Source organism: Pezoporus flaviventris, unplaced genomic scaffold (assembly GCF_033815535.1).
Source record: "Pezoporus flaviventris isolate CSIRO_AGI_PZ_B2104156 unplaced genomic scaffold, CSIRO_AGI_Pfla_v1 ptg000037l, whole genome shotgun sequence".
NCBI lineage: Eukaryota > Metazoa > Chordata > Aves > Psittaciformes > Psittacidae > Pezoporus > Pezoporus flaviventris.
The window spans coordinates 9,156,289-9,169,859 of NW_026892585.1; the positions used below are offsets into that span (position 1 = coordinate 9,156,289).

At 43.7% G+C, this 13,571-nt stretch overlaps 2 protein-coding genes across 14 annotated transcripts in view; one reads left to right on the forward strand and one right to left on the reverse strand.

The window, feature by feature from the left end:
* BLVRA (biliverdin reductase A) overlaps positions 1-13,571 on the reverse strand; it is a 46,240-nt gene that overhangs the window by 25,703 nt on the left and 6,966 nt on the right. For 3 of the 9 annotated variants that reach the window (XM_061464630.1, XM_061464633.1, XM_061464632.1), the window contains exon 1: positions 5,935-6,066. The exons of 2 other annotated variants lie outside the window; for them this stretch is intronic. Coding sequence is in view for 3 of the 7 variants with exons in the window: in XM_061464626.1 (XP_061320610.1) it covers positions 6,309-6,350 (42 nt within the window). In the remaining 4 variants the exon portion in view is untranslated. Of the gene's footprint in view, positions 1-1,298; positions 1,341-5,934; positions 6,091-6,308; positions 6,366-10,359; positions 10,408-13,571 lie in introns of those variants that run through there. 4 more of the 9 variants (XM_061464627.1, XM_061464626.1, XM_061464631.1 and 1 more) reach the window with 4 other exon arrangements.
* LOC133274987 (cytochrome c oxidase assembly factor 1 homolog) overlaps positions 10,000-13,571 on the forward strand; it is a 52,877-nt gene continuing 49,305 nt past the window's right edge. The window contains exons 1-2 of one of the 5 annotated variants that reach the window (XM_061464647.1): positions 10,000-10,064; positions 10,955-11,085. The gene's annotated coding sequence lies outside the window, so the exon portion shown is untranslated. The other 4 variants (XM_061464652.1, XM_061464651.1, XM_061464650.1 and 1 more) reach the window with 4 other exon arrangements.

Consider the following 13,571-nt stretch of genomic DNA (forward strand, 5'->3'; position numbering starts at 1 on the left):
TAAAAGTGATTTTAAAATGTAACAGCAATCCTGCTCGTTACTTTATTCAGCCTTGTAGCTTTTTTAAATATCAATTTAAATCTCTTCTTACCCTCTGCTACTGTAATTCAACAAAGCATTTTGAAGTTCTGGGAAAGAAGCTCACTGTGTAAGATACATTTTGATTATTTAAGCCATCCACATGTCGGGCATGACTATGGCCTCTCGAAAAAAAAATGGGTTTCAGACAAATAAACTCTTTATCATTAGAAACAGGTATCACAAGGCATCCTACACTAATACCACAAACACAGGCTCTAAACATGCACATCTAAGGTGTCACTGGTTTATAGATACCTCCCTTAGATATCAGATAATCAATCTCCGTTCTTCCCTCCCATGGTCAGACTTGTGTATATAAAGGTAGCAATGAAGCCTCAGCAGCTCTGAATGCATAAATGACAACTGGAAATGATCTGTCCTCTGAGTCCCTTTGGATCTATCGGCATTGTTTAGGATTCAACTGAGCCACAGAAAGAGTATAACAGTGTGGGCAAACAATAGTTTGTGAGCAAGACTTACAGGTCACAAGCCATTTGACAACATTTACTGTCAGGCTGGATGGTTTTTCCTCTTACCACACGAATTTTAGTTCTGCAGTCTGGAATAGGAGACTTTACTCCAGATAGGCACATAAGCAAAAATAATGTCATATAGGAGCTGGAAATTAAAAACAATGAGCACACTGTAAAGGAATACATACTGAACTTCTGTTGATTAGAATGTCAAGATGGTTTGGGTTAGAAGGGATCTTTAAAGATCATCTAGTACAACCTCCCTAACATGGGTGTGATGTTTCCCTTTTGCCAGTCACTGGGGACTGAGCCTGATTGCCGTGACTTTTCAAATATGATGGAGAGTGACTTGGCAACTGCATCAGTTCTCCCTGCTCGTGATAACTCTTTCGATGAAAAAGGCCATCTCTGTCAGCATGGCACTATGAGATCCCAAAGGCAAAAGATGAAGTGTTGAAGCCTCACTTAGTAGTCATTTAACCAAAAAGAAACTTCATCTCCGGGGTTATCATCACCTTCATGCTTCCTTAGGAGTTGATAACTTAGCAGCATCTAGAATATAAAGACTTCCCCTCATGTGTTTTGAAAACAGGAACATTTTGTTTCTGATATTACAGGTTATTTGATGCTGGGAAGGTACTGGCCAACTGATAGGGATGGCACTACGCTGCAGTGAGTGGATCAGCAGCTCTTCTGAAAGGTGCTCTCCCAACCCAAGTACATGAATGCAAGAAAACTGCTGACCTTGCATTTGGGGGAAACATGCCTCATGCATTTCCCTGGTGCAAAACCAGGTCTTCTTCAGAGCAACCAGAGAATAAAGACTCTGTTCTCCATCTCTGTCCCCTTGAGAAAGCATCCTTTCTGGTGGAGTCTTAAGAGTCAAAAGGGACTCAGAGCAACCAGAGGATTACATTGCCACATTCCCTGCTCGGAGGGCAAGAGCAGAAAGGATGTGAAGCTCTTCTCCCCACTATAACAGAGGACCAGCTGCCATCCAGCTACTTCCAGCCCTGCTTATATTATCATATAACATGGATATTTTATGATTCTTTTGCTGTGTTTTCATTGTGCTTATATTGCAAATATTACTAGACCAGGCTGGTTGTCACCAGGAAAGGAAGGACTGAGTTGGAAACACCTGTAAGAATAATGTTACTTTTAAACAACAAGTGAACTCATGCGAATGACTTGTTTGTTTTGACAAGATTTAGTCAACAGCTCTTAGTCTTAAGGTCTCATTACAGATGCCAGGCATATAAGAGCACACAGTATGCCTTACCTTTGTAAATACCAGGCTAAATGCAAGGATAGCTATTCCACTTCACTATGCAAGTTAGTAAATGTAAAATAGATTTCAAAAATCAACATTTTGCTCAGCTGCTGCCATTTGAGAAGATTACAATGAAGGTTACACGGAAAACATGTTTCCTAGAGCAAACATTTTCAGCGGCCGCTGATACCAATTATCCTGGTTTCTGGATGATGAACTCATCATTACTCAGACTGCAAATTCAAATACTCTGTACTTCTGGGGAAAAAAAACCAAACTAAACCAGGCCTATTCTGTCTTACACTGGGCACCAAAAATGAAAGCAGGTGAAGCCCATGGTCATCTCCAGTGCCATAAGTGTATCACTCCCATTTACAGCCTCACCACTTAACAGTCAATTGCCATCAGTGGAAAATTCATCTTTATCCTTTTCTGCAAGTTCCTTGCAGATTTTTGCCACTAGAGAATCATAGCTTCAGAAGAAGACAGAAGCCAGGAGTTAATTTACCTCCTCCATCCAAATTCATTTTATTAGATTTTATTTAACGAGTACTAAAAAATAACCTCAGTCCTCTATACATTTGAATCTGTCACCCCTAAGCTCAAAGAGATCTACACAAACACACTGACCCACTTCCAGCTGCACAGAGTGCTGCTGCGCCTAAATAATATCAGCAAATTATGCCAAAGACAAGTACAAGCAAGCCATTGCACTCTCAAAATTCATCACCAAACAACAGACGAACCAGTTTTCTTTTGCTGATCTGTGTCGGAGCCTGCAAAAGGCAGTAAATACTGACAAAGGGCTGTTCTCCCTAGCAACAGAAAAGTTCTCAAGGCTCTGCAGCTTCTGGCATAGCTAAAAAACATCCATGGCGTTTCAACTACATTGACTGTAGTCTCAAATTCTCCCCTCATATCCTGTACCACTTCTTCCTCTTGTTTAGGGATTATTTAATAATTCCATGTTCTTTCTGGTAGCTTTCCTCTTCTCTCCTTCACAGAACAAAGGTAATAACAAGACAATAAAGATCCCTTTCTGCCTACACATTTCACTAAGAGGGAAAGCTAATAACCACAGTAACATTACTTGAGCCATGAGAACGCTTGCTGTATCAGCCATTGTAGTTCAGCCTTTAATTTAGCATCTAGGATAGTCACTATAACAAGAACACTAGTTGCCCCAAATGGGGCCTAACTGGTTTATAATGCTAAACTTAGAAGAAAGAATGAACAAAACCAAAAAAAAAGGAGAAACTTCTTTAATGCGGTTGAACTCATTGTTAAAGTGGTAGATTGCAGTCATCTGGAGTAAAAGGATTAGCAAATGAATTTCATTATCTTTCCTAGACAGGTGTGTTTTCTGCAATGCCTTCTAATTAGCACAGTAGAGCTTTGTCTGGGTTGCAAACACGAGTCTAGGGAACACTTAAGTTCAGTTAAACAAACAGTGAAAGCTCATTTTGCTTAGTAAAGAGGGAACAGGTCAAACATGTATTTATATTTTTATTGCAGTTGCACATAAAGTTGCAAGATGTAAAGCCCAAAAGCTTGACCTTACATGCATGAGAACAGTTTCCATGTTCAAGCCTAGCTTCAGATGAGAGAGGCAGGCCCTCAGCAACCTTCATTCTAAGTTACAATAGGGCATGTATGCATTCAAATTTTGGGTTGTTTGGGGTTTTTACTACAGGAGTAAGCTGCTAAGCATTTTGGTTTTCAGACTGTTGCTCTTCCCTAAGCCCCATTCCTACCCCCTTGGTGAAGTAACCTGAAGTGCAGTACGAGTATAATATCAGTTCCTTTACTACCCTGTGTGCTACCTGCAAGTCTCAGAAAGACCTATGGTGGCCTGAAAGTTAGAGGTGAAAGAGTCATCCCTGGCCCTGCATATGTTGATTTCGCTGTATCACTGTGTCAAACACAGTAACTCCTTTCCTAGGGAGTTGTTCTCCCACTGCAATTACTGCTTTATCACATCTATCCAAGCTCTTCCTGTTAGTTTCTCCACTTCTGTCCAGATGTAGTTTGATTTTGTTTTTATTTTTATCTCCTGTTGCCTGACTGCTGCTCACCTAGCCAAGGATGGCAGCACAGATGGAGCTCCAATGTACCACACCAGTGGTAATGGAAAATACCCACTGAAGCTTCCTACGACAAATCTGCACAACATACAGGCAATATCCTCTCTACAAGCCATATGAAACTGAGGTAACTTCAGAGTCATCATTAAAAAAGCAAAAATGCCAATGTGCATTCCACTTCTGCGTCTTACTGAAGTCCTGACACAAAAGTGTAAGACGGAAAGTAACTCATGTTTTAATTCAAGAACTGACCAGTTAATTTATCCATTTATCTTCACTTGTTTTGACATGAACGGTTCATTTTCAGTGCAGAGATCAAAGTGGCCCTTTTCTCATCCTGTCCTCATCTGCTGAGCTTAAAAATGTTTGGTCCTTTGACATTTAACAGAGCTGAACATGATCTTTTAGGGTCATTGGGGAATTCTGGAGGAAGTGAGGAACAGGTGTTGAAACATCCAGTGAGCGCAACAATTTGGAAAATACTGAGGATGCTAAGCATACAAAGTTGAAAACTACAAGGACTGATTCTCCTTTTTAGCTCTACAAAATAAGCATTACCATTCATTTAGGGATAATGTAAACCATACTTCATTGACTCAAACTCCAGCTGCTTACAAACAGTAACTCAATTAGCTGTCTAAAGAAACTGTGAGGTTGGCATTAGAAAAAAAAAGATTACTGACCATGTGGATATAAACTCAGGAGGACAAGTCTGGAGTCATCAACCCTTCAGTGTAAGGCAAGTTCTCTGATCCAACAGGAAGAATCATATAGATCACTAATATTTTACTATCGATTATTGAATATCTAAGTTGCATGCAGTGCTTGTGACAATAGTTTTTAGTAACACTTTAACTAAGGCTTTCTTAAATGTGCATTCTTATATGTGAAAATAATTTTAACTATTTACAATTTTAAATATTTACCTATTGCTCTTTATTTTGGGATGATTAAACTTCAAGTTGGATTTATATTATTAAAACAGATTTGTCTTTATTGTCCCATTTATCAACACAAATGACAAAAAAGATGCTCAAGCACTAAGTTATTGATTGTTGACACAGTGTCATCTGTGTTCACATCTGTAACCAGAGAACCAACAGCTGAACGACTATCTTCATTCCAGGAAAATTAATTTGGCAAAGCAATGCAAAGAGTTTGATAAAAATGATTCACACAAAATCAGTTCAATAAACTGTTGTCCTAATTAACAGTAGCTTGGGTTTTTTGATCAAGCTCCAACACAGAAGTTCAGCACGATGCCAGGGGAGTTATATAAAGGCTGAGCCTGTCTTTCCTCTGTGTGTAGACTGAGCCTTGGTACGTAGGGTTTTTAAGAGAGTTAGAGATTGGTGGTAGCTGTGACTACAGCATAAAGTAATTACTAGTGAAGTGTCCATGTGCTTTACACGCCAATTCTGTACTAGTCACTTTTCTGCCACCAAAGGCTGTCTGGAATATGGCCCCACCACATTTCTTTAACAAAGGTATACATTCTCATCTGCATTTCACACATGGGCAAACTGAGGTGCAGCAAGGTGAATGGTCTGCTGCTTCAGAAGGGGGTGTCAAACACCTGCAGTAAACATGGATTTTAACAGGATTTGGAGGAAGCTCAGCAATTCTGAAAACAAGCCCAGAAGACACTTTGTAGGAAAGGTTTTAAATGACCTTTCACCACACAGTGCTCTGGACACTTAATGATGCTATTCGTCTGTTCCACATCACTTACAAGCTAATACAATGCTTCACTGCACTCTGGACATTCTTACAAACAAAAGGCTTTTCCCTTTTTTCCCCCCTCTTCTCTCTGTTCCCCCCACCTAAATCCTCTCTAGTGTGGTGGGTGTCTTTGGAGCAGTTAGGACAACGTGACTTGTAGGACTCCCCCATTCCTTCACAAACCGAGGGGGAAGCACTAATGGCAAGCAATCTTGGGAAGGGTGGAGGGAGGGTCAGAAGAAGAAAGCCGTGCTTCCAAATCCTAATTACAGTTAGCAGGGATTAAGTAATAGTCACTAACCTCTTTGGCTCACAGAGAAGAAACGTGATCCTGTTTAATTCAACGCTGCTCCCTGCAGCTCCTTCTTATACAACGCTCTGCAGCTCCACCGTATCAATGCACTGCACGCCCTGTCGCTATCATTGCAGCAACACCCCTTTTGGCCTGGAATCCAATAAGGACACTATAGGGGCGGGCTATAGCCAGAAGCAGCTGCAGAAAGGCTGGTGCAGGCACTGAGGCTGGAAGCTGTCACCTAGAGAACACCAAGAAAGCTGCACATGGTTAGGAAGGGGCTGACACCTCGCTGGGTACCTGTGCAAGACCCCCAGTTAAGCCCCTCACAGCGGTCACCCAGCCAAGCATTACACAGAGCCCAGTCATGCAAAGCTTACAGACGTGGTACATGAGCAGTGCTTGTGTCCACCCAGCTGCATCCCTAGGATTTATGCTGCAGACTGAGCCCGTGGCTCAGAAAATCAGGAATTTCAGCACAGCCAAGTAGACAAGAAATCATTCCGTGCCTGGCTGTGCCTGAACAGGCAGTATACAGAAAGGAGCTGCTGGAACAGCTCAGGACATGTGTTACACAAGCTCTTACTCAAGACCGTCTCACTTCCTACACGCATTGCTTCCTGGCCTATAGCATACTGTACTGAAGCACTAGGTTTTCCATGGAGAGCCACGTTTACTCCCAGCTTCTTTACTTTGTTTCTTATCTACATGCAACAGGACTTTCAGCTGCCTCTTTCAGGGCTTGGAAGATAAGAGCCTGTAAAGACACAGCTATTCTCCCCCAGGCCAGTCGTTCCTGCAATAAACAGTGTTTGAAATGAGGATCCATCTGAATCACACAGGTCATTCTATGCTATGCTGATGTTGGGCATTTACAGACTATGAAAGAATCTAAACTGGTGTCACACTGGGACTACAGGAACAAAGGATCAAATCCTGTACTCATTCACCTCCGACATAATGTAGAAATAACTCTGGGGAAATCAGTAACTATTTTCTTTTGCGTCTCAGTCTGTTCAGTCTGTTTCTGGCAAAACCTGGGCCATGCTATGTGTAAGTAGCAATCCCAGAAGCCTGTCTTTTTCCTCTAAAATGTGAAAATTCAGTGCAGCTCCAGATTCCTTCAATCCATTATTCTGAAATCCTGCAGGTTGCGATTGTAAGAGTAACATGCCCTTCTTTTCATCTATTCCCACTGATTCCTGCTCATCCGCTAACTTCCTCATCAGCAAGATTTCAGGAACTCACTTGTCCTCCTCCCAGCAAACTGGCTTTTCCAGGGTCACAATTTCTGAGCCAGTTATCAAGTTTAAACTCATGCAAAACTTCCATGGTCTGACATATAACTTCATCTGAACATGGGGTTTATACTGACATTACTATGCAGGATGTTTCAAATATGTCGCAGGCTTTTTTCAGAATTCTTTTCTTCCCCTTTTAAGATGTCATATTACCACAAGCTAAAGCACTGATCTATGTATCAGCAGTTTTAATTATAGTCATTACACAACTGCAATAAGGAGGAGCTCCAGAGAGTAACTGAAGTACTACATACAAGACTAATGAGCAGGCATTTTCAAGTCCATCAAAGCATGAAGATCTACAACATATGTGTGCTATTGCCTAAAGGAGGATTGGCAGGGCAGGAGATATGGCATTTAAAGATATACATGAGTTCAACATATGGGACTGCTAATGACTAGCACGTGACCGTATGCTTAGCATAAAGTAATTAATCAATTAGTACATGATAGGAAACCATAGCGAATAGCAGAACATATGAAAGAAGGCATATGGGAGCGATCAGAGGCAGATGTAACTCAGAGCCTTTGGATTCAGTAACCCTGCTCCCATTTGTACAGCCACATGTTCCATAGGATGCGGGACCTGTCTGATCTCATCGTTAACCTTGTAGAAAAGTTAAAAACCCCTACTTTCTGGATGAATCAGCTCCCAAAACCAGGTGGGAGTGACAACAAGCAGCCGAACAGGAAGGTACAACTGCCTCTTCCCACCACAGTGTGGAGTTTGGTTAGCTTAAACGAGTAAGGTAACTACTTGCTGTTTGATCCCTGTATACAGCCTTGAGCTTGCTCTGCCATAGGTTTGTTGATTTATTCAGGTAGCTAGATAACAAACCCAACATTTAACTGAACTCCAGACCTGGGGAGCTGGGGGTAGAGCATTTCCTCCAGAGATGGAAGGAAACATGGGCTCTGAAGGTATCATTTGTGGCTATGAGATGAGCTGCTGGCATGGCAGGAGAAGCTAGGGTCCCCAGGGCAGTCACAGTGGGCAGGGGGAAATTCCAACCTTGGAAAAAGCAGCAGCAAATAACCCCCAGTGTGGACATAGCTTCACTTGCGTATCGATGTCTTACACAGTCTGTTTCTCATTTCATATGAGAAATAGCAGAGAGAGTATTATAAATGACTAGTACCTTTCAATACCAATAAAACTTCACCAGAATTGGATAGATATTGTATAGTTTTCACCATTGTAAAATCACAAGGAGAATGGCTGCAGGGGTAATTAGGCCAGCACAGGCATAGCTGGGAACCGTAGACAAGCTTTTGGCACAAAATCCTTCTTCAGGTCTGAAATGTATGAAACAGATTTTTTAGACAGTAATTAGATATATGTAGGAGTCAGACCACCCCTGAAGATAAAGACAAAGAAGGGACATTACTTGAAAGGCAGGAGGAGAGAAAGAAAGTTTAAAAACCTGCATCTTTGCATGCAAAACATCCTCTTAACAGGGCTTCTTAGGAGCATAAAGAAGTTTCCACTAGGCTGGGCCACCCGCTCCCTTTTTTTGTCCTGTATTTCTCATTGTCTGTGGGTTTTTGGCCATATCTGCACATTGTTTTGCTCTGCTGATTGTCTTTCCAGACCATGTTTCTCCCCACTCCCACCTTCCACAGTCCCACGAGCGTTACAAGTCCTAGCAAGCAGATGTATTAATTAACTTCAGCTACAACCTTGCAACCTCTCACTTGTCAGTTATATTGCCAGGCACAAGTGAGCAATGCAAAACAACGTAATCGTCGCTCTGATGGTAGAAGTTGACTGGCAACTACTAGAAGCCCTCCATGGGAATAGACAGTTTTATTTGGGAGAATCCAATAGCAGATAACATTGCACTAAATCACAGTGGTAAGCCAAAAAGCATAAATAAGAAGCTGGAAACTACTTGGATAAGAGAACAAACTGGCTTGGCAACAGCCCTGAGTATGCCTGATTCAACTCCTCATCCAGGAAGGCTGTACAGTAAGTATCAAGGCAAGCGTGAGGCACTGAGGAACAGGGAGCACTCTGAAATTACTGGTACACTCATTGTTTAATTTCAGATGAATCAAACCCGTGAGCCAAGGCTCAGGATCCTGTAATCCAGCAGCAATCACACACACTTCACAAACGCTACAGCCTAAGCGCTGAGCTCAGTGACTGCCCGCTTGGATAAACTCCGGCAGGGACACCAGCTTATGTGGTACAATGAGGAGGGATAAATTTGGAATGAAAAAGATAAGCAAAAGACAGCAGTAATTAAGTTTAATAAGCGTATCGGGGCGTGGAATCACATCATCAGATTAGATCCAGAGAGTTTTCTTTGGGGATTGCTGGAAAGACACAGAAATTCTGTTGGGCTTTTTATTTTAATGTATAAGGGTGGTTTTACAGTATCCACTGGTTTGGGGCTTGGCCCGGAAGAATAGTGGAACACCACAAAAGCGAGCTGATGGCAGAAAAAAGACGCAAGTTCAGGGGTGCTCTGCATTACCAGTACGGAGCTGACTGAGGGGATGTGGGTTACAGAGAACCCTGCCCTTCGGCACGGAACCGCTGCCGCCTCCTCACGGGTTTCCCCCAACTCACTCCCATAGCCGCTGCTGCGGGGCACCCGCCACCTCAGGCGAGAAGGGCGAGGCACAGGCCGAGAGCACCCCTAACCCTGACCCCGAGGAGCTGCACCCTCACAAAGCGTCCCCGGGTTAACCATGGCCGAGCCCAGCGCCGCCGCCACAGCGGTCCCGAAACCCCGCTCTCCCCTCAGCCGCACCAGCGCACAGCACCGCCCGGCAGCGCCCCCTGCCGCGCCCCGCCGGCATCGCAGCCGCGGCAATGGCGGCCCCCGTGTGAGCCGATCCGCCGATCGCCGCTGCCGTGAGTGGTGTGGGGTAGGCGGGCCCACGGTGCGGGCACGACCGGTCGGCGGGGCCCCGCGGTTCCCCCCCTCTTTTCCTCCGCCCCTCCCCGGAGGGAGCGGCACCGTGGGCCGGAGGGCTCGGCGCTGCACAAAATGGCGGCCGTGGGGCGGGAGGGGGCTGTGGAGCAGCCGGGGCCCGCGGAGGGCGGGAGCCGGGGTGGGCGCGACAGGGCCCCGGTGGCTCTGTGGAGGCAGCGGTGGCAAGGGGAACTGCGGTCACTTACAGAGGTGGTGGGGCGAAAACAGGCACTAACCATGTGGCATCGCGGTGAGGGAAGCTCTGCAGCGAGGTGGCCGCAGCAGTCTTGACAGGCGTAAGAGGATGAAGGAGTATAGTAATTACACCTCGCCGTGCAATTACCAGGAGCGTGTTAATGGTAATTGCACTTTAAGTACATCTCACCACTTCTAGAGGTGGGATGTGGGACACATCTATCAAACAAATACAAACAAAGGCGGATACACAGAAAATACTCAAGCTGCTGCAAAGACCTGCACTTCTAACGCTGGTTTCACACACTTAAATACTATTTCCAGAGCCGGTGCTGCCCAAAAGAGCACTGCAGCTCCTCTTGAGGGTTTGAGGTGGAGGAGGCACAGGATGCCATCACTTCTGCCCCAGAGGGCCACGGCAACTAACATCCCCGGGGCTGAGGTAACGTTTAGAACAGGGCCAGGCCCACAGTACTCTGTGCTGTGGAAACCCCAGCGCAAGAAGCGCAGCTAGTGGGAATTTAAGCAGGGCAAGCATAAAGCAAGTCAGTTGCAGTAACTTTCACACGGTAAGAAAACTACAGTCAGATTTGCTTTGTCATTCAGGCACGACTCTGAGAAGTGATCAAGTTGTCTCAAGCGTGTTTATTCTGACACTGCGAAGAAAAGAAATTGCTGTGTTTCCCTGAAGATTGAAACTCCAGTTTAAGACTAGCTTCATCAGTAGAGCAGATAACGTTACCCCTGTGCCTTCATATTGGTAAGTCCAGTTCCTCCTGCCTCCCACCCTAGCTGCTTTTCACTCAAATTAAGTACTTACTGCTGATTCACATGAACTCTAAAGTGCAAGGAGAGAGCATGAGTTATGAGAGTGGGCTGGATTGCTTCTTTTAGAGCCAGTTTTTTGATAAACTGGAGTGAAACTGATAAACTGAACTGAAACAAAAAAAATGAGCCTCCCCACTTAGGCCAGCCTCACGGGCTGGAGTAATAGCAGGCTGTGACAGCAAGATGGCCCTATTCCACTGCCCAGCTGTACATCTTGCTTCTTGTATCAGGTTTAGGGATCAACTGCCTCTTTGAAAGTTGGTTTTCTAGTGCATTATGGCTTCCTGGACATGGCATATACTGAAGCTGCGCAGGCTAGCAGAAGGGAGGGGGAAAGGGGCGTAAGTACCCCTTTCAGCAGTAACTCAAAACTGCACTTAAATACAGCATTGAACTGCACTTACTCATTGTTTTGAGTCTAAGCTTTAACTCAAATTTGAACAGTAAACTGACGTTTCATATTGTGCAGTAGTCCATGTTAAGGGTACTTAAACCTGAACAGGGGTGTGGTAGAGAAAGATGCATGTGTGTTGACAGATAACAAAATAACTGCCTTTCTGGCAGCTTAATGCCTAGAGATCTTTTTGTCTTTGTTAAGACTTGACAAGAATTGCTGCCCTCTTTATCTCAACATAATAATTTAAGGTGCTGAAATATCCAGAATGAGCCAAATTCCATCAAACACAAAGCACAAAGAAAAGTCATCTTAAACAGGCAATGTAAGCTATTTTAAAGTTGTTGCATTTATTCCCCAGGGAAAAAAGGATTCTCCCGGGGGGGGGGGGGGCAAAGGTGTTAGTCAAACTTAATGTATCATTTTTTTGTTAGATGAGCTTGAATTTAGACTACTGTAAATTGAACAAAAAAACATGGAGATAAGGAGCTTTTGGGATTAAAAGAAAAAAATAAACCCCAAACCCTTCATTAGTATCTTACAGCTTTTTCTAAGAAGTACTTTGTTGTTGCAGTTTTGAAATTAATGAAGTGTGCATGGATTATTGCTGCACATATTTTACCTTCAAAGCTGTTTATTCCCCAGAAGTCAGAGGCTTTGCATGTCTGTTAATATAGTACTTTCCAGGCCACTTTTCTAATACAAACTTCTGGGTTTTGACTCAATGCCAGAGGAGCAAAATAACATCCTTACATTTGCAGCTGTGACCACAACATAAAAATCGAGCAGGAGGAAGAGCTGATGCTGGGGTTGTTTTCACTACACTTAAGGCATCTTAAGTGTTGGAGCTCACACAAAGAGACAGGCCCACACATGCCCTCCCTAGCAACATGGCTTTTAAGGCACTTGGCCTTTCTTTTCTACCTGCCTTAGTTTAGCAAGCACAGGTGAGTGCAGCTTATCTGTTAACAATATAGTTCCACGTGAGCATTCCTTATGCACAGCAGTTTCTCTTACTTGTCTGTACTACCTTACCTAGTCTGCGGCCCATCCCTTAGAGCAACTCCGAAGGCTATTTTAGTGGCAGCCAAACTTGTGGTTGGTTCAGACAACTGGGAGGGAGCTTTAGATACAGATCCAAAGGCCACATCGGCTCTAGCTTGTTTCCATGCAGACACCTCACTGCTTGTGCAAACCCCAACTGTAAAAGTGCCACAGAAACAGAAGTCAACAACTGATGTGTGAATACTTGATCTTGAAATATTTGCATATTCAAGTGAGGGGGAAGGGAGAGGAGGAAAAGGAACTTAGCTAGATTTTTTTATTTGTCTATACTGCTGCTAGTGACTCACAGCTTTGAGCTGTGATTTTGCTAACTGAAGAGGTTGCAGAAAAAGGCTGTATTGTTTCTCAGTTTCTGGAAGTAAGGAGTAGTTACATGACCGTAAAGCTAGTGTGGGAGCTAACTTCTTGAGGGTGCAGTCCTACATTTTGTACTCAGCATATCATAAGGAATAGTAGCTGTTTGAGAGTGTATTTCTGAAAAGTTACGCTAGAAAACTTACTTGACTAACGTGGTTCCAGTTGTCAGTTCAGCGTTGCTTCTGAGTCTTTCCCCTGTTGTGAAAGACTTGAAAAGCATCACCAGCTACTTCTACTGCCATTTGCTTTTAAGCATGTTTCAGGGATGCTTTCTGGCATTAGCATTTTCAGTCAAGTGATAGAATATTTCCATCTAGTGGGCTGTTGGTTTTTTTTTGTTTTAAAAACTACACAGCAGTAATAACAGTTGTATTTAACCCTCCCATCTTCCACAAGGGCAGAGAAACTTGCTTTTCTTGGTAGGTGTATGTTTTCATTAAGTGACTGCACAGCACCCTACCAGCTGAAATACATAGTCCCTGTTTCCAGAGCTGTCTCAGAGTACTCTGCATAACCTCAGTACACAGCAGATAATTTGGAGGGGTTTGCCCTGCCTTTCTCACCCCTCCCCACACCAAA